Source organism: Eurosta solidaginis, chromosome 1, assembly GCF_040869045.1.
Source record: "Eurosta solidaginis isolate ZX-2024a chromosome 1, ASM4086904v1, whole genome shotgun sequence".
In the NCBI taxonomy this organism is placed as follows: Eukaryota; Metazoa; Arthropoda; class Insecta; order Diptera; family Tephritidae; genus Eurosta; species Eurosta solidaginis.
In genome coordinates, this window is record NC_090319.1 from 86,784,180 (window position 1) to 86,808,301 (window position 24,122).

Below are 24,122 nucleotides of genomic sequence, written 5' to 3' on the forward strand. Positions count from 1 at the left end.
ATATGATGACGCTATTCTACTATGCCCGTATGGTTTTAAGTTGCACCGAGGCATTGTCTCGATGCCGTTACTAACGCTACGTTCTTCGTCACTAGGTCTACAGCTGGAATGTGCAGAATGGTACACAACGCAGCCATCGGGGTTATTTCAGGGCTCTCGTCATGCTAAGCATTGATAGCCTACACACCCCCTCTAATTTTTAGGGGTACGTTTTTATTTGAGTGGCTATCCACCAAGCAAGGACTTCATAGTATAGCACAGGCCATACAATCACTAAATATCCAATGAAAGAGAGGGCGATAAACTCCACTTAAGACTCTCTCCCCCCACGTTGAGCTTCCAGGACAACTAACTATCTAGAATGATTCCTACATATTTCCCCAGCGGGTTAGGAGGTTAGAATATATCCGCGGTAGGTATGACTGTCGTAAGAGGCGACCAAAATACCAAACAGATTCAAGGGGTTGTGCAGAGCAACCCTTTCAGGTTGCCAGCGCAATATATAGCTTATCCAAACCCAATTGTCAATATCACCTATCCGTGGCAAATCCTGTTTCATTAACAGCCGAGGCTCTGCCGATTCCGAACTCCTCATGCATCTAGGGGGTGGGAGGGCGGTATGGCCTAGAAGGTCGCATGTGGTCATATCAAATCGATCCCGAGATGGTCGGGGTTGGTACCGGAACGTTCCGGATCTGCATCCGGCAAAGGACCATCAACATCGATAACACTCAAGGCCTTCGGGGAGTGTCCTTATCGCTACAACAACAACAAACCCCTAGCGGGTTAGAATATACCCGCGGTAGGTATGCCTGTCGCAAGAGGAGACTAAAATACCAAATATATGGTTCTTATGGCTACAACAACAACAAAAACAACAATAATATGCCTACATATATGGAACAAGGTTTCTCCTGCTGGGTCAAACCTTTTCGCTTCGGTCTAGACCAATTCGGGACCTTATACCCCTTGGTAAATAAGACCATATCCATATTCTCCGCACTCAACCCGACATCAGATGCCCAGGTACGTATAACGCGTGCTACTAAGTAAATAAAAGTAGGATACAATGCGAAATATGCATTTCTTTTCATTACATTTGTAATGAAGCCTTAAGAATAACTGTGTACGTCGGGTACTCGGGTATGTCGGGGTTGATTCTGGATAAGTAAGAGTTTAACCTATTACACTATTCAGATCGAAGTTGTGCCAAAGTGACGGGCGTCTTCCTGGGGAGATTACTTTCCACTACTGCGAGTTTCGGGTATTTGTCACAGAAACCTGAGCATCTTAACAGACATCTGATTGAAGAGGTCATATCTTCCAGGGGCTTAAGGCGTTGTTGTTGTAAAGACACTCCCCGAAGGTTTTTGGGAGTGTTATCGATGCCGATGGTCGTTTTCCGGATATAGAACCGGTACGTTCCGGTAACAAAGAGCGACCATCTCGGGAACGATTGATTAAATCTTCTAGACCATAATGCCCCCCTCCGCCACCCACTACTTCCATGGAATCGCCAGAGCCTCGCCTGCTAAATATGTGTATGATACATTCATATTTGTAACAGGATTCCCCTCGCGTAAGTGAGGTTGACAATTGGGTTGCGGAAGCTTTGAAGCTATAAAGCTTTGTATTGCTCTTATCAATGCTGGCTTAAGACGTCATCCCCGCAATCATTATGAAGAGATACGGCACCTTAGACCACAGCCGTATGAAAAAAAACTCAAACATGTCCTCAGTGGTATACACAAAAAGCGTCGGACCTCTATGCCAGGAATTGACCGGCGAGCCCAGTTCTTAAAGTCAAATACCCTGAACTCGCAGAAGAGGAAAACACTCTCCCTACGGACACACGCGTCACTCTAGTTCAACTTCGATCTGGATACTATAACAGGTTAAAATCTTACCTATCCAGAAGCAACTCCGACATACCAAATGTATTGCGGCGAATATTAGCATCACTATGCTGTTAGTAAATAATCACAACAACAAATACAGTAAGCAGCGAAACTTATGTACATGCACACACATAACCAGCAGCTCGAAGTGAAGAGATATCTCACACACACACGTCTAGATCTTAGGAGAAATATGCGGACGAGACGACAGAGAGTAAAAAAGCAGCGCAAGCTGGAGAATGACGAATCAGTTTGATTTAAACACGCTATTAGTTGTGAAGTGAAGTATAATTGTGAAGTACTCCCAAAGTAATCTAAATAAAGACCAATTTGCAATACTGAATATTGGACCGATTTATTCAACAGTTTAGCAATTCGAACATTAGCAGAAGGTACATAATAACCGGGATTTCCCTAAATTCGTTACAGTATTTTATGTAACGGCCACCGTGGTGTGATGGTAGCGTGCTCCGCCTACCACACCGTATGCCCTGGGTTCGTACCCCGGGCAAAGCAACACCAAAATTTTAGAAATAAGGTTTTTCAATTAGAAGAAACTTTTTCTAAGCGGGGTCGCCCCTCGGCAGTGTTTGGCAAGCGCTCCAAGTGTATTTCTGCCATGAAAAGCTCTCAGGGAAAACTCATCTGCCTTGCAGATGCCGTTCGGAGTCGGCATAAAACATGTAGGTCCCGTCCGGCCAATTTGTAGGCAAAATCAAGAGGAGCACGACGCAAATTGGAAGAAAAGCTCGGCCGTAGATCTCTTCGGAGGTTATCGCGCCTTACATTTATTTATTTATTTTATGTGTCCCCGCATGACACCAACCATCTCTTTAATTGCAATGTGGAACCAACACCTCTAAACAAACCTTTCACTCTGGCCAAACCTGTTGAAACTCCAAGTTTCCTTGGATTCCCGTTAGAGGATCTTGATGTTAATTTGTGAGTGGTGACGCCAATTGGATGGGGCGAAGCACTGCTACAACAACAACTACAACAGATGACTCCTTAAGTTCCTGGGATGTTGAGCCTCTTCACTCAGACGTGTTGGGATGCCAAGGTTTCTGGGTATTCAAGAGAAACCGTTTGTTCAGTATTTCATTTTTATCCCTTCTGGGGAGTATTTTCGCCTCTTTGTGTAGATGATGTTCAGGTAACATAAGCAGAGATCCAGTGGCTGTTCTGAGCGCGGTGGTCCTGATCGAACGTCACATCCAGAATTTTTCGGTGAAGGACAGTCGGTAGCGCTTTTGCCATTGTCCAATATTACTGATATTTTACAAACTATGCTGATGATTGGCAAGTATCAGGTTTGCGGTGAAATAGGGAGCAGTACGACTTTAAGTGTCTTAGCTACCGGCGATAAGAGAGATATCGGACGATAAGATCCTTCCAAGTTAGCTGGTTTCTCACGATTTATTATCGGTGCCACCGTCGCCATTTTCGAAAGTAGACAGACACAGTTTGAAGACGAGCGCCAGGTATTTGAGTCCCTCAAAGTCAAGGTATTTAGCAAGTTCGATGGCTTCTTTACACTGCTGCTTTCTCATTTATGTTTATAACATTTGTAATAAAGCCGTACTCGTAGCTGTAATCGGGAGCGCAACCGTAACTGTAACCGTGGCCCTAACTGTAAATGTAATCGCGATCATAAACGTAACTGTGACCGTAATAGTAATGAAATAAAGGAAGTGAAAATTTCACTGTACATTAATATGTTTAAAATGGGCTACGATTGAGGAGTTTTCCAAAGAACTTTAGGTCGCATCCTACCAAATAAACTGAGCTGTAAAAGGCTTTTTATAATAAAAACTTTAGTTTCCACTCTCCATCGGTCTTCCAAACTTGGCTAGTATTTAACCGCCGAAGCCGCCAGTAACTGAAACATGTAGGATCACAGCGATCAAAAACGGGGATGAACTTGCAAAGTCTGGAACAGCGCTAGATGTTTATGAACTACACACCTTTTTACGACTATCGATGCATATAATAAGGGGATTCAAAGGGTTGATCAGGGGTGGATTAACAAGTAGGCAGAATAGGCAGTTGCCTGGGGCCCAAGATTTTAGAAGGCTCTCGAAAAACGAAAAAGACTTCCACAATTTTCTTACAAACATAAAATTCTAGAGTGAAAGAAAAATATAATCAGAACTGAAATTAAATTTTACGCAAATAAATAAATTCAAAAGCCGACGACCGACGAACTAGACAAGGTTCCTAAAAAGGACATTTCCGACTCATTTGATAAAGTGTATGAGCACGCAAGAAGAGTGTATTGAATAATAAAAAAGAATTATCTCAAAATGTACACTGGTTGTTTTTGTTTTGAAAAATTTCGGTTATTTTTGGAACAGATTGATTGATGATTAATGATGGATGGCAAATAAATGAATAACGAATTTGGGGATTTCCTGATATTTTGCACCTTCTGCTAACGTTCGTATCGCTGAACTGTCGAATAAATAAGTACAATATTCAGTATTGTAATATGGTGTTTATTTAGTCTACTTTGGGACTAGTACAATTATACTTCAATATCGCGTACTTCACAAAAGCGCGGTTAAATCAAACTGATTCTGATTCCTCACCTTGCTCTGTTTTTATACTCTCGGGTTTCTCGTTCACCCATCTCTCCTAAGGTCTAGTAATTTCGCGAAGAGTTGTAAGTCATGCCTGGTTACCAGATATACATGTATATTTGTTGCTTATGCGTGTGGATGTGTGAGTAACTACTTCGGCTGTTGACTACATGTGTGTGCGTGAGATATCTCTTCACTTCGAGCTGCTCGTTATATTTGTGGAATGTTCTTTGTTGACATAAGTGTCGCTGCTTGCTGTGTTTTGTTGTTGAGATTATTACTAACAGCTTATCCAATTAAAAAGAATCAAAGAGCTACAACGTGACAAGAGCGACTTGAGATGTTAGGTATACTTTTCATTGAGTCAGATTTATTGAACAAAATCGATATTGATGCGACCCCAAGCTCCGCATGGAACTAGGGGATGGGGGCGGGATGGCCTAGAAGGTTTAATGTGGTTATATAAATCATTCCCGAGATAGTCGTCGGGCTTGTACCTTAATGGTGCCTTGTTACCGGAACGTACAAGATCTACATATATCCGGCAAAGGACCATCAACATCGATAACACTCCCCAAAACCTTCGGGGAGTGTCTTTGTAGTTAATACAACAACAACAAGTATCGCAGAAGTTCAAGTTACTACTCCCACGAGTGAAATTTAAATAGAAAAAGTAATGTTAAAAAGTTCCCAAGTTCCTCTCTATGAGGCCATGTAAGGTTCTCATAATTACCTCAGAATATTTTGAGAACTCTTACGATGCGACCAGGTCAGAATCTTTTCAGGCTTATTTAAAGGCCAATTAAACTTCCTTAACCCTAACGCCATAGTCGTAACCATACCCATATCCATAAGCATCTCCAATGTGATCGCTAAATGGTGCGTTAACCTAAAAATCGTGAAAATTTCATAAAAATGAAGAAAACGCAAAAATTACAAACATATTCCACAAAAAATAAGTCTCTTAGTCATAACGTATCCAACACAATAAATAAAATCTACAAAAAGTTATTAAATTCACCAACTCAAATATTTTTAGGTTATGGATATGGCGAGAAACCAAAAACCAATTGGTTGGCTATGGTATGGTTATGGCGTTAGCCGAGTTCTCTGAGAAAATCCAGAATGGTTCTCGGCTTCAGAGAGTGTATGTGACTACTTTCTAGTTTCGATGATCCTAGGAACCAAATCTTCGTCTCACGACTGCATCACATTCCATCAGGATGTATTCTGCAGTCTCATCTTCGCGATCACAGAATCGACAGAGGCTACTAGACGATATGTCCAATTTATGCATATGGCTCCTTAGCCTGCAGTGTCCTGTGAGTATGCCTGTTAAAATCCTAAGGCTACTCTTTGGTTGGTTAATCATACCTTTGTATCACTTTGGGTTGTACCCTCCTATTAGTGCCTTTACCTGCCTAAGTCCTGGACTTTCGCGCCAGTGTTGTTCTCTGAGGCACGCCTCTTTTTGTCTGCACTCTTCCTTTACTGTATGTGACCCTATTGGCATGATGGGCTCAGGTCCTATTGGCTTTTCGGTCCCTGCCAACCTGGCAAGCTCGACCGCTTGCTCGTTAAAATCCACTCCCATGCTAGACGGATGGTGTTATTGACTCCTAGCCTATGGGTATAAGTCACCATTAATTGGACCTTAATAAACTGCAAGTTATGTGGACTGGTATATGAAATACTTGAGCAGATTTATCGAAGTTTCCAGTCGTGCTCTCGTTGGAGATATTTTCCTCCCCAATTTCGATTTTGACAATTTACTCATCATCAATTCGAGGTACAAAATGGCCTCGGGTCTTGGTAACTTCCCTTTAGACAATTTTAGTTTATGATCAGTTTGGCCTATTTTAAGGGAGGTTGTTCTGTGAAACCATGAAAAGAAACAAAAATTTTACAAAAAACCTTATTCAAATATATGAAAATTTTGTTTCGCTTGATGAATTTACCCTCAATGGCGTTCCATATAATTTCTCAATAGTTTCGAAAATCTTTTCGGTTGCTAATATGAATACAGAATTCGTTTCGGTACTATTTTTAGTTTATTTAGGGAATAAGCTTGTAATCAACTTGGAACTCTTTTCGGAACTTATATCAGATACCAGTATCTATACCTTCTACCTTCTATGACTGTTTTCAAACTTTTGTTAACATACCTTCAATGTCTTCATCTGCTTACTGTGTGATTTGGACAGAGCGGGTTTGACTTCGCGACAGGTTAGAAGCCTGTAAAAAGCCATTAAAATATTGACTAATATATATATGTAGATTGTAATACTTACTCATCAGCAGCTTCTGAATAGATATCTTCCATTTGTCTATATGTCTTTCCACGTGCAGTATATGGACTCTTCGGCGTTTTGGGTTGCGCCTTAAGACTGTCCAAATAATCTTTGGCCATTTCGATATCGCGCTCCAACTTGTACACTAAAACAAAGAATTTCACATTAAACCCAAATAATCAGGTATTGAACCTACTCACATACACACATACACATACCTTTTTCTTTGAGCATCTCTTCCGAATTACTGCAGCATAGAGCATTCTTACAATAACAACACTTGAAAGTCTCGCCATCTTTGAAGCCTTGCTCGGTGAGTATCATATTAAGTAAGCAACCAGGATGTAGCTTATCGGCGGCCATAAATATTTTACGATGCATATAAGCCAACTCCCGAAAAGCCATACATTGTATACCGTTATGTAGTAGTTTATGGCAGAGGGCGTAGAATTTACTCTTTGGTATAAGACTTTTGCAGAAGCAGAAACCGCATTCCATCACGAAAGCATTCAATATGGCGCGTAATTCCTTTTCTAGTGCACTGCCAGCTTTTATATTTGTCAACATTGCGTTAGCATTGGAGTCGACAAATTGTTGGAAGGCATCATCCGCTGGACCATCAGGACCTTTTGGGCGACGCATTTTGCCAACAGCTGAAGTTGGACCACCTCCTTTAGCAGGTCCAGGCCCACCTGCAACACCAGGTCCAGCTCTGCCACCTCCTACTCCTTGACCTAGAGCAGTACGATCACCAGCGCCGCCACCACCTGTAGAGAAGCCATCCCCAGTTCTACCATCTGCACCGGCATCATCGGGAGCAGTACCGTCGGCGCCAAAATCATCTGGTCGTGCTCCATATGGAGCCCTTACACCTGGGCCTCTTGCACCTGGACCAGCAACAGGAGGACCTTCCTTAACCGGACCACCAGGACTTGGTCCACCATATTCTGGACCACTAGTCCCTGGTGCGGCAGCACCTGGACCACCTGTATCCATTGCAGTTGCTCCTCCACCAGCAGGCGCAGCATTGTCACCAAGTCCCACAGTAGGTCCAGGTTTTTTAGCAGCATCAGGTCCTCGAGCCTCTCCTATAGTAGGTGCATCTTCTTTAGCAGCACCAGGTTCACGCACCTCACCTCCAGCAGGTTCATATTTTTTACCAATGTTAGTCGCAGTAGTTGGTCCGGCACCAGGTTCAGCCTTTTTAGTAGCTTCAGGCCCACCAGCTTGACCTGCACCAGGTTTGTCCTTTTTAGCTGCATCTTGCACACCAGCTTGATCTGCAACAGGTCCATCTCTTTTAGCAGCATCCGGTAGTTCCTTTTTAGCAGCAGCTGGCACATCCTTTCTAGCAGCCTCTGGAATGTCCTTTATAGCAGCATCAGGTACGTTCTTTTTAATAGCATCAGGCTCACGAACTTGACCTGCATCAGGTCCTCCTTTATCAGCTCCAGGTCCATCCTTTTTAGCATCACCAGGTCCACCAGTTTGACCAGTAACGGGTGCAGGTCCATCCTTTTTAGCATCACCAGGTCCACCAGTTTCACCAGTAAATGGTCCAGGTCCATCCTCTTTAGCATCACCAGGTCCACCAGTTTGACCAGTAACTGGTCCTTCTTTTTTAGCAGCATCTGTTACGTATTTTTTGGCAGCATCTGGTCCACCTTTCTTTGCAGCATCTGGCAGGCCTCTTGTACCGGGACCACCAGCAGCCTTCTTAGCACCGTCGGAAGTGCTTGCCTCACCACCACCAGGTTCATATGTTTTAGCTGCGTCTGGTGGACCAGCTTCCCTTGCACCAGCAGCACCTGGACCAGTGCCATCTTTTTTAGCCGCGTCTGGTCGACCAGCTTCACTTGCACCAGCAGCACCTGGCCCAGTGCCATCTTTTTTAGTTGCGTCTTGCCGATCAGCTTCATTTGCACCAGCAGCACCTGGCCCAGTGCCATCTTTTTTAGCTGCATCTGGTCGACCAGCTTCACTTGCACCAGCAGCACCTGGCCCAGTACCATCTTTTTTAGCAGCATCCGGTCCACGAGCACCAGCTTCACCCTTTTTAGCTGCATCAAGTCCACCAGCTCTAGTAGGACCGGCTTCACCATTCTTAGCAGCATCAGGTGCACCAGCATCCGCTGCGCTACGTTCACCCGCACCAGGTCCATCTTTTTTAACAGCTACATTGCCACCAGTTTCTGCCGCAGCTATCCCGCCTTGTTTAACAGCATCAGGTGCACCAACTTCTGCTGCACCAGCTCCTTCTTTCTTAACAGCATCAAGTGCACCAGTTTCTGCTGCGCTTTGGCCACCTTTTTGTACGACTTCAGGTCCTGCACCAGCTTTAGCTGCACCGGGCCCACCAGTCGGGCCATCTTGAACGGAGGCAGGTATCTCTTTTATGATTTCTTGCACTGCCTTTGCTGGATCTATTCCACGTTTAAATAGTGCTTCTCTCAAATTCTTATTCTCCTCCTGACATTGTTTTTGCTTGGCTTGTTCCTCGAGCAACTGCCGCCGCAGGTCATCCAGCGTCCTCTGATCATCACGCGTACTAATTGCAATTACCGCATTTGTCAATTGTGCATTCTTTAATTGTATGTCGCTTATATCCTGCACCAGTTTTATTGATTCTTTCAAATCCCTTTCCATGCCGGTCGTATCTTTTGCGGTCTTGATCACATCTGCACCCAGTTTATCTACGCGATCGGTGAATTCATTTAGTTTTTGCATTGCATTCATATTGAGGTCATCTTTGTCTTTCTTCAAAGTCGTTATTTCATCATTGGCGGTCTTACATCTCTCCTCCAGTTCTTTTAGTTTCTTCAAAGTGTCCACACATAGTTCTTCCGCTGCATTCTTTACATTATTTTGAAGATATTCATTTTCTTGTGTCAATTTCCTCACGATATCTTGCATACGTCGCAACTCTGCGCAACACTCGTCTGGACTGAGACCGTCCGTAATTGCTGGACCACCGAAGTAACCACCACCAATTTTGTCGCCATCTGCACGGCGTTTCTTGATTTCTTTCCTAATTTCACTTAGGGTGGCGCGCGCAAAGAAAGTCAAGTCATCCATATAATCGGTACAGGTTTGAGTTTGTGTATCGTGCAGATTTTGGATGGCATTACCCTGCAGCTCGTCAATAACATTCTGTGTTTTGGTGGGTAGTTGGGTTAGTTCAGTCGTGTTTGGGGGGTTGTGAAAGAAAGCGTAAATTAGATTAAATCAAGTTTTTTTTTGGTTTTACATAGTACAATCGAGTTAAGAGATCTGATTCAGAATGTAAATATGATCGTTTGCTGCGCCCTTTGGTCGTACTACATACAGTACAAATACATTCCGTAGTTTCGTTTCTATTCTCCGCTCTGCCTTTTAACTTTTTCCCGCCCCCAATTTTTTAAACTTCCTTTTCTTCTATATCCTCTACATTACAACAACACATCTTAGTTTTCTCCCCAATATGCATTTTCTTATTTATTATTATTTCCGTATCTGTATCCGAGTCTGCTGGCCATGATGTACTGCACGGATCAAGTTTTATGCAGGAAGTGCAAACTTTTCGAAATCTTGCTCTTTTTCTGTTGCATTTCAAGCCCAATTCTACACACTGCCGCTGTAAATATGTTAAAGTTTGATCTAATTAAGTCGTTTGTTGGTTAAGGAGAGGAGAAAAGTGTATCCAATCCAGAGCCAGCCATGAAAGAGACAAGCGCCTATTTTTTGACGTTATATATTTTTTTATATGTTCGTATGCACTTGAAAGCGAAAAACAAGCTCACCGATGTACAAGTTCACACGACACTTGAAGCGATAAAGGACAGTTAAGCCCCTCCCGGCTTTCCGCGCAGCCGGTTCTGTGTACAGAAGCGGCTTGGATTTTTTTCCCCGACCAAGGGCATTCATTTCAGTGTACAAAAAAAAATACTTGGCGCGATTTACCCCGCGGAGATTTAGACCGTGCTTTCTTTCCAATTTTGCGTCGTGCTCCGTTTAATTTTCCCTACAAATCGGCGGGACGAGACCTATTTGTTTGATGCCGACTCCGAACGGCATCTTCAAGGCACCGTTCGGGATGTTCTGGGCTAGATTTAAAATTTCGTCGACCCCGAAATGTCTACAAAACTTTTGTAACTCGCGCCAAACGTCACCCCCAGCTCACACGACCGCTCCAACCCATCACTACAATCTACCTCCTATACTCGCCATCGTCATCACGGACAGGACAATAAGGCAGATATTTCGTGTTGTTGTTGTTAACAGTGCTTCATCCTTCATCATTGGCATTTTCCATTGCTTTGGAATGACGAAAGATTTCAACAAGTTGAAAACTTGCGTTAGGTAGCTTTTCCCTCATCGCCAAGGTGTTTGAATCAACGACATGGCTCTACAGTCTGGGCCAATGAACTTGGACGGCTTGATCTTTTAATGGTAGGTATTTTATCTTGTCATTTACCGCAAGATTCACTCACTGTTCAGAGTTTGGTTGGTAACGCCAATATTATCAATATCTTCAGCATACGTCAGCAGCTTTAGGCTCTTACAATGGCTTGTGCCATCGCGGCTTAGATCTGCTGCTGGATTTATTTTATCCGGCATTAGTTGGAAGAAATCGTACGAAAGAGTCGCCGCTCCACGTCATTTGGCAGAGCCCTATTAGCATTGCAGGGAGCTTAAATTTAGACATAGGAGCTTGTATCGCTTCTCTTATCGCGGCTCCTCTTATTCAGCATTTGGCGTATCGTGAAGATGTGGTCGATAGTAAATTTACTAGGTCTGAAGCCGCACTCCAATACAATCAGTTCGTTAGCTTCGCGCATGCATTTTTCACACACAACGCTAAATAGAACCTTAGATACGATTTCAAGTACGATCATTACGCGGTAATTGGCGCTTTCGACCAGGAAAATCTATTTTCGACAAGACCTCGCCGATACTCCAACTGCTGGAGAAGCCCCACTATAAGAGAAGCGATCTTTGGTAATTTTTTACTTTAGCTCACAACTGCTAAAACTCTTCCAAAAATATCGGAAGAGGTGTAAAAGGACGCGTTATGAACACAGGATCACGAATCCGCAAGCGGAAATTGGGAAATTTTTTCTTTTCGGCGATATTTGCAAACAAAATTGAAAATTTTCATGTGGTTGTTGTAATTTTGATGATTTTGTTGTGCCCACAAGAAAAACTGTGGGTAAAACTGATTTGAGCGGATATAGTTTTGGTCTCCAAACCGGTGTCGGACCCACCCAGAGTAGTTATTTATAAGCGCGGCCGAAGGCCGCCAATGCAGAAGGGTGTTCTGCGCAAAAATACTATGGATCCCACCCTTGGTTCTGGGATCAAAACTCGTTTTTGACACCTCTCCAGATATTTTTGGACGAGTTTTAGCAGTTGTGAGCTAAAGTAAAGAATTACCCTATCTTTTTATGGACTTCTAAGCAGCTTTTAAGGATCACTATACCTCGGCTTACATCAATCTAAAATAAAATATGGAAATTGGATTTATTGAAAAACCCCCTCTTCACAAAATTTGACTGTATTTACATTACAATACGACTTTCTTCTCGAAATCTGAGATATCCGGTTTTTAAAACAAATTTGGATGCATAAGTTCTTTAGCTATTTGCGGAGATATGACGCTTTCGGCCCAGATACGCATGCCAACCTAATAAAACCGCACTGCGTTTTTTTAGCGCACGCAAACAACCGGCGTTTTTTGCCCTAACCCAAATAAGCATGCGTTGCGACAATGTAAAGCATGTGTGCAAACGTCAAATCTAAATGTCACGCAGAACAAAAATTGGAAATCGAGTTAGGTTTTCACGCAGCAAATTCAATTTGGGTTGCTCTCATACAAGTTGGTATGTGCATGAAACATTTTTGACAGAAAATGACTTGCATGCGTTTATATTAGGTTGGCATGACAGAGATATGGTGGTCCTCTCCGTTTGTAGTTTTAAGTTGCTTCCGTTCATTTATTTGAATGAAAGACTACCTTGCCCCGGCTTACTTAGAAGCTATAACGCCATAACTAATTCTTATTTTGTGAAATCTTACAGAAGTTTGATGTCTTTAGATTTCTGTATAGTTGATCCACCAACACACAGGTAATACACTAAGGCTAGAACCATGTGCGTAGGTTTCTGTCTAATTGAAGCTACTATATATTTAGATGCATTCCGATTTAATGGTTTATCCATGTACGATAAATTTTTCAGTTTTCAAATGTTGCTTTCATGGTTTTGAATACTTTCTGCGTAATTTAATTTTTTATCATTTCGATTCCCGCACTATCCGCCATTTTATTCTCAACCACATAAATAGCGTCCTTTTATATAGCACGCGGTTGACTTGTAGGGAAAAACGAACTTGACGCGACGACGTTACAAAACGAAGTCATTAATATAAGTGGTGGTCCTCTTCGATATAAAAAGCAAAGGCGTTGGCAAACTTGCCTTGGTAGTAACGCCAAAGTCTTAACAATTTTTTTTACTTAACCTGTATAAGCATCGTTTATTGGTGCTTTAAGCTCTTAAGCTCGTGGCAAACTTGCCATATCCATATAAAACAGTTGATCCAACCAACGTCGTGGAAATAAATCGGCGCTTTCAGGGAACACAAGTGTTGATTAATCGTTGAGTTATAGTTTCCTGAACGCACCGTTAAGTATTTGTGCTTCTCTACGGTTCGGACCGTGATACAAAAAAGAAGGTAGTTCCACTAAAAATTTGTTGACGTATTTGGGGATTTTTGAAGTTTCATAATATTTCTTGTTTTGCCAGAAGCGTTGCCATGCCGTTACTGTTTAAGGCGAAATTGTGGTTTTTCGGATTGGAAATTTCCTTTAGGATGAAGACGCAATGGTCATCTGAGACAATAATAATATGCTTTAGCACGATTTATGTGCATTCATATCGATTGAGAATACAGTAAAATATTCAATTTAATTGAAAATTAGTGGTTAATGACTCATATCTTTATGGCAGCTTGACCCCTAGACAGAAAAAAATGCACGAAAAATCCTGTTGTTCTAGCATGGCCCTATTATCATGCCCACAGTGAATATTTCTCAAAGCATGTTGAGAAAAACTGTACCTCCAAAGTCTGCACATCTATGCCAATGCTAAAAGGGCACAGAATATGTATAGGCGGGGCTGCCCCAAGGTGACCCCTGGTACAACGGGCAAAAACACTCTCATAACTAGTGGCTTACCTGCAGAGCTGCAGGGTAAAGTTCTCCCTAAAAAATGGTTTGACAGTTCCCTCCTAAAGCGCAACGCTTGAATTATGCAATAAATAAAAAAATAAAAATAAAAAATGTGGACTTGACTTTATCAAGAAATTGCGGTGTCGGTTATAAGTACCTCCTTTGAATGTTCTGAGCAAACGTACGGACACTTAAGAAGGCTATATTCCCTTGCTTTGCGTACTCCGATCCATGTTTCTTCCACCAAAACAATTTTCGGGAGCTCGAAAAACTTATTTAAAATCTTCTTTTCTAGGCTGATATTTCGTATTAAAATATTTCCAAGGCATTGGGCTCATTTTTTTCTATTTTATTTAAAAGAATTTAGTAATTTAGTCGTATTCCTTAATATGAAATCCATCAAAATTAGAAAAATTCGTAACATTTTTCAATCTGGTAGCGTGTTTTTGGTGAAATTATCATTGTCCCCGCAAAAGTCAAGTGGCTAACGTCACACTAAATGGAACTACCTCCATTTTTTGTATCATGGTTCGGACTTTACGTCAAACTAATTAGCATACGTTGTTTTGGTACATTCGCTCAAAATGTTTATTCGGCTTTCTGACACTTTGACATTTTAAAATGTTGGTTATGAATACAATTTTTCCTCTTAGTTTTATAGTGCGTGTGAAAAATAATTTGAGAAGTCCTTTTCTTAAAAATGTAAGGACAATTATTTCATTTGGCAGTTGGCTCAACTCGCCGTTCAGAGAACAAATTTTATATTAGTCAACTGACGGAAACATGGTTGCACGTATCAACGTAATTGGTCAAAGGTGTCATACCATACCGCCTTAGCCAGAACAATACCATAGCTAATAACGAACTGCTTTTTGGTTTTTAACCATTTGGATATTTTACTTTTTTGTTTTGGATACCATTCGACCACGTGGCTTATTATTTTTGCAATTTGCTAATAATTTTTTGCATTTTTTTATAAACTTATTTTTAATGCCCCTATTACCGTTTACAACTCAACTTAGTTGGGTTGTAATTAAAACAACTCAACTTTAAGACAACTCAACTCCTGTTTGGTATTACGAATTACAACTTATTTCAGTTGAAATTGAATTGAGTTGCCAACTTCAGAAAGTGATGATTTGACAGATAAATAAACAGCTGATCAATTTGTGGCAGAAATTTAAGCATTTTCAAATGTGATTTTTTTATTAATATTATATGAAATCTATTTTATAATGACAAAAATGTTGGTGATTGACATTTCGCGAATACGGAAAACATTCGCGTGATCATTCCAATCCCTTGGAACTACCAAGCACCAAGTAAGAAAATGTTTAAGTGACAAACAAATAATGAGTTTCATATGAAGTTATTTTGCAGATTTGAAAGGAAGCATTTTACTCAGTACTAAACAAAATTAAGGACCATTTCCGCATACGCGTTCGTATTTTAAAATTATGCGCCATACTCCGATTCCTTGCTGACGGCAGCTATCAAATATGATGTGGAAATGATTTTGGTGTTGGACTGGTTTTAGATATTATTGAGGAGAATATTTGTGCGAAGTAGATTAAAACCCAAACAGAAAAAACTGTATTTTACTCAAATAGCATTCCCAGGAGTAGTGATAAGTATCAATGGGACTCGCATAATTATTTCACCTATTTTGGCTGCATCCGAACTGCGGCCAGCCTCGTCCAACTAAGGTCAAAAAGTTATTCAATGTAATTCGTTTAAACTTTGTTTTTTCTAGAAATGTGTACAAAATTGTTGATTATTGTTTGATTAAAAAAGGTTTAACTACCGGCTTTAAATGTTTTGCTTTTTTTTTGGTAACGTTTTATAAGCCCGTGCACCATCTAACTCTTATCAAAGGTGGTATCAAAAGACGGGTTTCCATCTCCGTTTTTAGGATTCGAGAGCGGAAATTAAAAATTTTATTTCTTTTGAAAGATATTTACAAAGACCCACAAAATGGCCCGAGAGGGTACGAAATATGTGGCCCGTTCCACAGTTTTTTTTTGCACAGAACATCTTTTTGCATTGGCGGCCTTTGGCCGCGATTCGTAAAAATAACTCTGGTTGAGTCCAACACCTTTCTGCATAGCTGTGTACAAAAAATCTGGCAAAATACAACAACCACATGAAATTAGATTTTATTAGAAATAAAATTTTTAATTTTTGTGGTAATTCTTTACGACAGCATGACACTGCTAATACGTGTCCAAAAATATCGAGAGAGGTATTAAACGATGCGTCTTGGCATCAGTATTAATAATCCGAAGGCGGAAAATAAAAATTTTAACTCCTTCAAAAGATATTAAACAAAAACCGAAAAAAGACAACAACATTACAACAACCACATGAAAATCGCCAACTTCAACTACAAATATCTCCGGACAAGAGATAAAATGTTTCTTTTCCGCCTTCGGATTATTGTTCTCGAGATTAATACGCGTCTCGATATTTTTGGACGCGTATTAGCAGTGCCATGCTGTCGCAAAGAATTACAATTTTTGTTTTCGGATTCTTAAATCGGAGGTCGAAACGTGTCTTCTGATATCAACTTTGAACATCTTTGTTAAAAATTAAGTGGTGAACCGTCTTCTAAAACGTAACATTTTTTCAAAACAACTGCAAAATTGCATGAGACAACTGCTAGTAAGCAGTTGTAAGATTTTGACGTCTTTGACAACTACACCAACACAAGGTTGTCAACGGCAATGCCACAAAAAGTTGTAAGACTAGACAACTCAACCGAAATTTTTTTTGACAGGTTGAGTTGTAATCTGTAATACCAAATTGCGAAATTTCAACTCAACCAGAGTTGAGTTGTAAACGGTAATAGGGGCATAAATTAGGGCGCCAATAACCGATGCCAAGAGATATAGTTAAGTAAAAATATGGTTATGACTAAGGCGTTATGAATATGACAACTTTGCCATGCCCCTTGACCTCAAAAATGTGATATGTGTAAAAAAAAAAGAAAACGCGAACAAGTACTAACAGATTTCACAGATAATAAGTCACGTAATCAAAAGGTATCCAAAACAAAACATCTTAAAAATTGAATATAGGTGAGGATATACGAAAACCCAAAAACCAACTGGTTAAGGGCTAATTAAACTTCCTTGACCCTAACTCCATAGTCGTAACCATACCCATATCCATATCCACCTCCAATGTGATCGATTAATGGTAGATACCTTAACCTAAAAATCGTGAAAAATTCATAAAAATGAAGAAAACGCAAAAAATTACAATCATATTCCACAAAAAATAAGTCTCTTAGTCATAACGTATCAAAAACTATGAATAAAATCTACAAAAAGTTATTAAATTCACCAACTCAAATATTTTTAGGTTATGGATATGGCGAGAAACCAAAAACCAATTGGTTGGCTATGGTATGGTAATGGCGTTAGCGTTATGGTATGGCACCATTAATCGATTACATTGATTTCCATAAGGTAGGTTCGATGAGTTGTTTTATCTGGTTATGGATAAGTCACCATTAATTGGCCCTGTAGCTATGCTATGGTTATGGCTAGGGATAGTATGATACCCACGAACGGTTGCATTGATTTCCATAGGTTGGTTGGATCGGATTTTTATATGGATGTGGCAATGGAAAAGGCACGTTGAAATCATGGTATGGATGCTATCGATAGTTCTTAATTAAAAATTGACAAGTTGTCATAATTAAAGACTATCGATAGTATCGAAACTGTCATCAAGAGTATGCAAGCTGTGAATTTCATATTCCAGATTGATGAAAAAAATAAAACTTGCTAGAATTAGAAGTGAACAAAAACGCTTCATCACTGTTACTTCATCCCTGTTAAATATGTTGCAATACAAAATCTTCCAGATTTTACAATATTTTTTTTCAACAATCGATTTATTCAATTTGACAAATTTCTTTATCAACAAAAACACAGGGCAAGCAAATACAATTTCATTTGTAATAAAGACAAAAAAACAATTGATTAAATATGCAATCAAATAACGCCTCGAGTGCAGCCGTAGATATGGGCATTGAAACATACAAAATATATCGAAATACACTTATATACGTAATTTTACAGTTATATAAAATATATGTATGTATGCATGTACGCTGGTTATTACATCTATACGCAAAATAGTTTATTATTGCTCAAAGAGGCATTTTTTTAAATTTTAAAAACAATCAACTATCCGATAGACAATTATCAGTATCATGGCCAGCATCTGGGTGACGATTGCACATACAATAGCCACTATTTCTGAACTTTTGGGCCTTGTACTATGAAATCGAGAAGAAATAAAAAATAAATATGAATCGTTAAAATTAAATACATAAGAACTAAATATATTTAAAATAAGGAATGAAATCGGAGCCGTGTTATTTTTCTTAACCGAAACCCGAATGGTGTTTTTTATCCATCAGTTTTGCAAAAACTAAACACAAATTTCGGCGGATACTCACTCGGTAGTGTATTGTGAATTACATCAAATGCGAAAGTTTCTTTCGTTTCTTAAGTCATAATAACCACTAAACGGCATTCTTGACACATTTTCTATCTATAACATGGGTATCCGAATTAAAACTGCAAAACTATCGATAATTTTATTTTCGGGTTAACATCACTTAATTTTCAGGCAAAGGTAAAGGCATTGTGAATAAAACAAGTGTGATAACTTCTGCATAGACGTCAAAATTACAAATAGAACCGATTACCTGATTTTTAATTGACTACCGTGGTCTCATTCTGTATCTCTTTCTATCACCCGCTGGAGATAGCCGGCACTATACGCCGCCATATTGAACATCCTGTCAGGCGGTTGACTGATAAGATATCACACTTGTTTTATCCACAATGGGTAAAGGTTTTATTTGCATTTTCCGAAATATGTTTTCGCTTATAAAATTGGAACAGATTGACCGATGTATACTAAATTTTGGCAATGTCTTAACTTATGTACTAAGTGTAATTTAAAAACATAAAAACGCGTATATAAAACATATTTTGTTCGAAGTTGAAGATAGCCAGCAATTGCGACACGATACTATCGAAACTATCGATAGTATTTTTTAGACCATAGAAAGTATCGAATGGCGCCACTACCGATAGTTTTGTAACTTTAGTCCGAATTTCGATAATATATTGTGACGAATATTAGCATCACTAAGCTGCTACTAAATAAATGCACAACAACAATAAAGCAGCCACTCTTATGTAGAAGGCGACGAAGAGATATCTCACGCACACAAATATATAGTCATCAGCCGAAGTAGTTTCTCATACACACGCATATGGCTATGGGAGAGGCGTGGAATACAGATATACATGTATATAGCTGGTAACTAACCACGCATGAGCTACAACTGTTCGCGAAATTACTAGATCTTAGGAGAAATATGCGAACGAAGCAACGGAGAGCATAAAAGCAGCGCAAGCTGAGTAATCAGTTTTGATGTAAACACGCTATTGGTTGTGAAGTACTATCCCCAAAGTAATCTAAATAAAGACCAGTTTGCAATACTGAATATTGGAGTGATTTATTCAACATTTTAGCGATGCGAACGTTAGCAGAAGGTTTCAAATGAGCGGAATTTCCCCAGAATTCGTTACAATATTATGCCTTATAACATGATACCTTGTCACTTGATACCGATTTTTACTGTTCTATACCTTTAAATCTAATGGGCAATTCACAAGAGTGTCGTATTCATGTAAAATTTTAAGATTTGAGTTGTCTCCATGGTTTCTAATATAAAATTTAACTAAAGAATAGCACATACGGCGAAGGGAAGATCTTGGGTGTCATCAAAACCTCCATATGGCATCGATTTGGAGGGAAAAATCTGCCACAGCTGGTAGATCACTAGATCTTAGAAAGTATGCCCTCACTGGACAAATCCTCCTGCCAATAAGCATATGGGGTTGTGTCACATTAGACCTCAAATTTCAAGCGTTGTTTCGCAACAGCATTATTTACTATAAAGTTTGGCAGCTTAAATTGAGGTTTTGTGGCGAATTGGGTGCATAGTGTACAAGTACAAGTGTGTTGACTTATCTGTCAAGCATTCTGACAGGCACTCGCTGGATTCGGAATGACAGCGAATTCAAAATGGATACCATTACCGAATGCTCCGAATGTTTGAAAAATTGAAAAAGTCGAGACGATTGGTAGACAAAAATGTTGTCGTTGAGACCAAAAATGCGACTCTAGACCTGAGATTTCCATCAGGTGAGCGAGGCTGTTTGTAGTTTTGACGTTTATCGCTTAGTGAACACACTTGGTATAGGTACACTATGATTGGGTGGAAAGCTGTGGATGAGAAGCAGTCGAATCAAGTGGAATGAAGGACAGCAGGTTGCATTGCATCAATATACCTTCATTTTCTCTTTATAATAGCAAATAAGATTTAATAATTGGTTTAGAGTTGGAAATTGCCAAAGTTTACGACTGCTTGATATCAAACTTGAACTATCTAATAGATTTTCGTAATATGGAGTCGAGTAATGTGCGTGTTTTTGTGCCAGTTTTTTAACATCGCCTGTGAGTTACACTACTTGTTAAGGTTTACAATGCTCAGCAGTGGCTCAACTTTAGAATCATAACATTATAAGCAAAAAGGATATTTTGTATGAAAAAAATGCTGTTTCTCAAGTCGACAACGAGATAGTTCTCAACTTGTACTCAAGGGTGATTTCTCTAATTAAACTCGAATGTATGGTTCCAATACTGCTATATTTTCATGAATGTAAAATGAAACTTGTATAAATAAAATTTAATGCTGCCAATAAACAGCTGTCGGCTTTGCTAGTGCCACTTCGGAGAACATATTTATTTTCAACTTCACCTCAATTTGGGATATCAACTTGAGAAATGTGTTGGATATTGATTTGAGAACTATGAAATTTTAATTTTTTTCTAGTTGAGAAAATGGTTTTCTAAAGATTTTTGTTTTGACCCAGGGTCTTTGGTGTGATGGGTGAAAATGCTACCGCCATCGCTAAGAAGAATTGACTGGCACGCTTTCCTATGAAGTGGCGGAAATTTCCGAGGCGAATTCTGCATAGAATACGCTCGCAAAGTAAACCGAGTAGTAACAGAGCATGGGTCATTCAGTCATACGAATACACATTTTTACACACGAATTTGTATTGCAAAGCTACAATGGGAATGAGTTTTCATATTCGATATTCATTTTGAAGACCGGACCCAAAACCACATCGGGTGTATGAATAATAGATTTTATTGTTTGGTATTGGCTCACTGTTATAGCAGTGTTACCAACTTTCAAATTATAAAACTAAATTTCAAAACAATCAGTCAAACGTCCCCAAATATGTCGCGAAACCCCATCCTTTCCGTAATTCGGAATACATATTTAATGACAGCCCTCAAACAGTTAACATCATAGCTCGAGGCTGAATAAATAAAAATGAGAGTGAACTAAGAACGAGGGCTCCACGTGGGCGTAGTATGTTACTCGTACTCGTTCGTTAGCCCTAGTCTACATATAACAGGATTATGTTAATTTTCGTATTCAACTCCTAATCGGTAGTTAAATAGATGTGTAAACGTGGTCTTAGATATCCAAATGCTAGATGAGGCGACGAACCCCTGAGCAATTTTCAGTCTCGCCCCATCTAAAAGGTACGATCTCTCGCTTATCAATTGCCATCGATATCTTTCTTTTCATCGATCAGTTGGTGGATCAAAGTCCCAGGAAACTAACAGTTTCGATAAGGTTGGAGAGATGGGTGTTTTGAAAAGATACATTGCATATGGCGAGGTTGATTCTGGATAAGTAAAGAGTTTATTGGCCTACTAGAGTATCCAAGTCGAACTTGTGCCAGAGTGACGCGTATCCCTTTGCAAAGTTTGCTTTACTCTAGCAAGCAATGGTTCACTTTACTTACTAGGGAAGGCTCCTCTGTCGGACGGTTTGCAAAATGTAAATACCAATATCAACGCCCTACAAGCGAGAGAATGGTTTGGACAAAACAAAGAAATTATTCTTCAACCTACTTCTTTTTAGCGGCCGTCTACTGACGGAAGAGACGTAAGTTGCGAGCCAAACACTCCTTCAAAAACCCGTCCCCAAAGTGCTGCGGCAGTTGTATTTAAGCGAAAGAGAGTTAACGTCCACCCTGTCAATTTGTTGTTAACTTGAAAAGAAAGGCACCGTAATTTCTTACAGCAAAATGTTGCAGTGTTGAAAGTTTCACTTATTGTCAACTGAACTGAAATATAGCAAATGGGGTTAACAAATTCTTGCCAAGCACGCCTCTTCATACCATCAATACATACCGTTCCCTAAATCCGATTAACTTTCCTTAAAAACTATTTCCCTTATATAAGGTACCACTACCTACGTTGGCAACACTGGCAACACTGGCAAAAGCGCCGTAGAATCTTAGGTCTTATAGTAGTTTTGAACTTACCATTAACTGCTTGTATTGACTATCGTATTCGTTCAGCATGAGATCGCGACGTATGAGTTCGTTACGCAAGGTAGAGTTTTCTATTTGCAGACATTCGGTTTTATGTGCTAAACATTTGGCACGGATTAGATCTTCTTTCATTTCATCCAGTTGGCACTGTGAGGAAAGATGAAAATTAGAATTTTCGTTGAATAAAATAGGAGAATTTATAAGCTCAATGATTGGTCTAAAAAGACTTGGTTTTAGACAGATTTTTTTGAAAAGGGAAGTGAATTAAGTCCGTACTTGGCTAACTTTTTCCCGGGAGATGTTGATATGTTACTAGCCGACCCGGCAGCCTTTGCTCAGGCGAAGATTGGCTTTCATATATCTAAAACAATTTCCTCCCCTGTATACCCCGCCCAATTCTTAATTAGATCCAAGTTATGAGAAAAACAAACAGTATCTTTCCTGGGGCATAGCATCGCCGTTTTTCTATAATTATATGTGACCCGGTCTATGAAAAGGTGGCTTATGACTCAAAAAAAACAGCTGTTTCTAGCAATTTCTTTTTGAGTCATAAGCCACCTTTTCATAGACCGGGTCATATATATTATTTCTAATTGCTGTTTTTATGTACTGGTCCCTTTTTCGCTCTTATCTGGAATCAAATCTATAAATAAAGTTTTGGTTGTAAAGATGGAGATTCGCGCTTTTAGCGAGCTTTGGGCAATTTTGGTCGTAGTGCTTTTGTTTAGCTATATTTTATTAAAATAATTTGTTAAAGATAAACGATTGTGAGCACACAAAGAAATCTATTTCTACTATGGCACTATTGTGAATATTTGCACTGCATTACCGGCAGTTGCTACCATACGCCAGATGGCAGCGCAACCTGTATTTTAATTGATTGATAGAACAGCTGATTTCTGTTGATATTTGGTAAGATACTTTTATATTGGTTGCGCAAGATGCGCACGGGTCCGGCTCGTATTATATAAAGCCCATGTGTTTAAGTAGCCATGCGAAGCAACTCTTAGAATTTTATAAAGATGGATTGACAACCATGCACAGATATTACGCACGCACCCTTTTTCGAGGGAGGACCACCTAGTAGCGAAGACACTTTAAAAAGTCATACTACGTACTCCAATATTAAATGAAGTTAACGGCCATGGATAAACTCGACCTACAGCAGTCTGAAGTGAACAGTCTACGACCTGAAGAGTTACGTCTAACGCCTTTGCTATAAAAAAGTTGGCCGTTCATGGCCCATCGTGGTTGTGAGGAGCTGTTCGGAACCCTTATATTGATTTTTGAGCCTTTCTTGCAACTTGCGAACATTTTGAAAATCTGATTGAAGCTATGGGAGCTGTAACAACTGTCCGCGGTAAATATTTCAAATAGTTTCAGACTTATCTGGCATGCAAGAACCTTACATAGACATTGAGTGATAGATACGGGATCTAAACCTGTGTTGAGTACCCAAAAGGCCGTGATCCGGGAACGGGCGAAAATTAATTTCAGTCAGACACACAACAAATGGCACAGTTGAGAGGGCATGGAGTTAGCAGATTCTGAAGGGATTGAATTCATGTTGATAAGGGGCTCATAGCTGCCGCAACCCAAATGTCAACCTTATTCACGCCAGGCGAAATCTGCTACAAGTATGCATGTATCATACACATTTGCAGGCGAGATTCTGGAACCAGGGGTGAAGGGAGGGA

At 39.9% G+C, this 24,122-nt stretch overlaps 1 protein-coding gene across 2 annotated transcripts in view; it reads right to left on the reverse strand.

The window, feature by feature from the left end:
- The window catches only part of LOC137236421 (uncharacterized), a 59,997-nt gene that overhangs the window by 3,258 nt on the left and 32,617 nt on the right, over positions 1–24,122 (reverse strand). For both annotated transcript variants that reach the window (XM_067759019.1, XM_067759018.1), the window contains exons 3-6: positions 22,417–22,572; positions 6,987–9,918; positions 6,769–6,913; positions 6,643–6,712 (exon numbers count right to left, since the gene is read on the reverse strand). In XM_067759019.1, the coding sequence (XP_067615120.1) occupies positions 6,643–6,712; positions 6,769–6,913; positions 6,987–9,918; positions 22,417–22,572 (3,303 nt within the window). The remainder of the gene's footprint in view (positions 1–6,642; positions 6,713–6,768; positions 6,914–6,986; positions 9,919–22,416; positions 22,573–24,122) is intronic.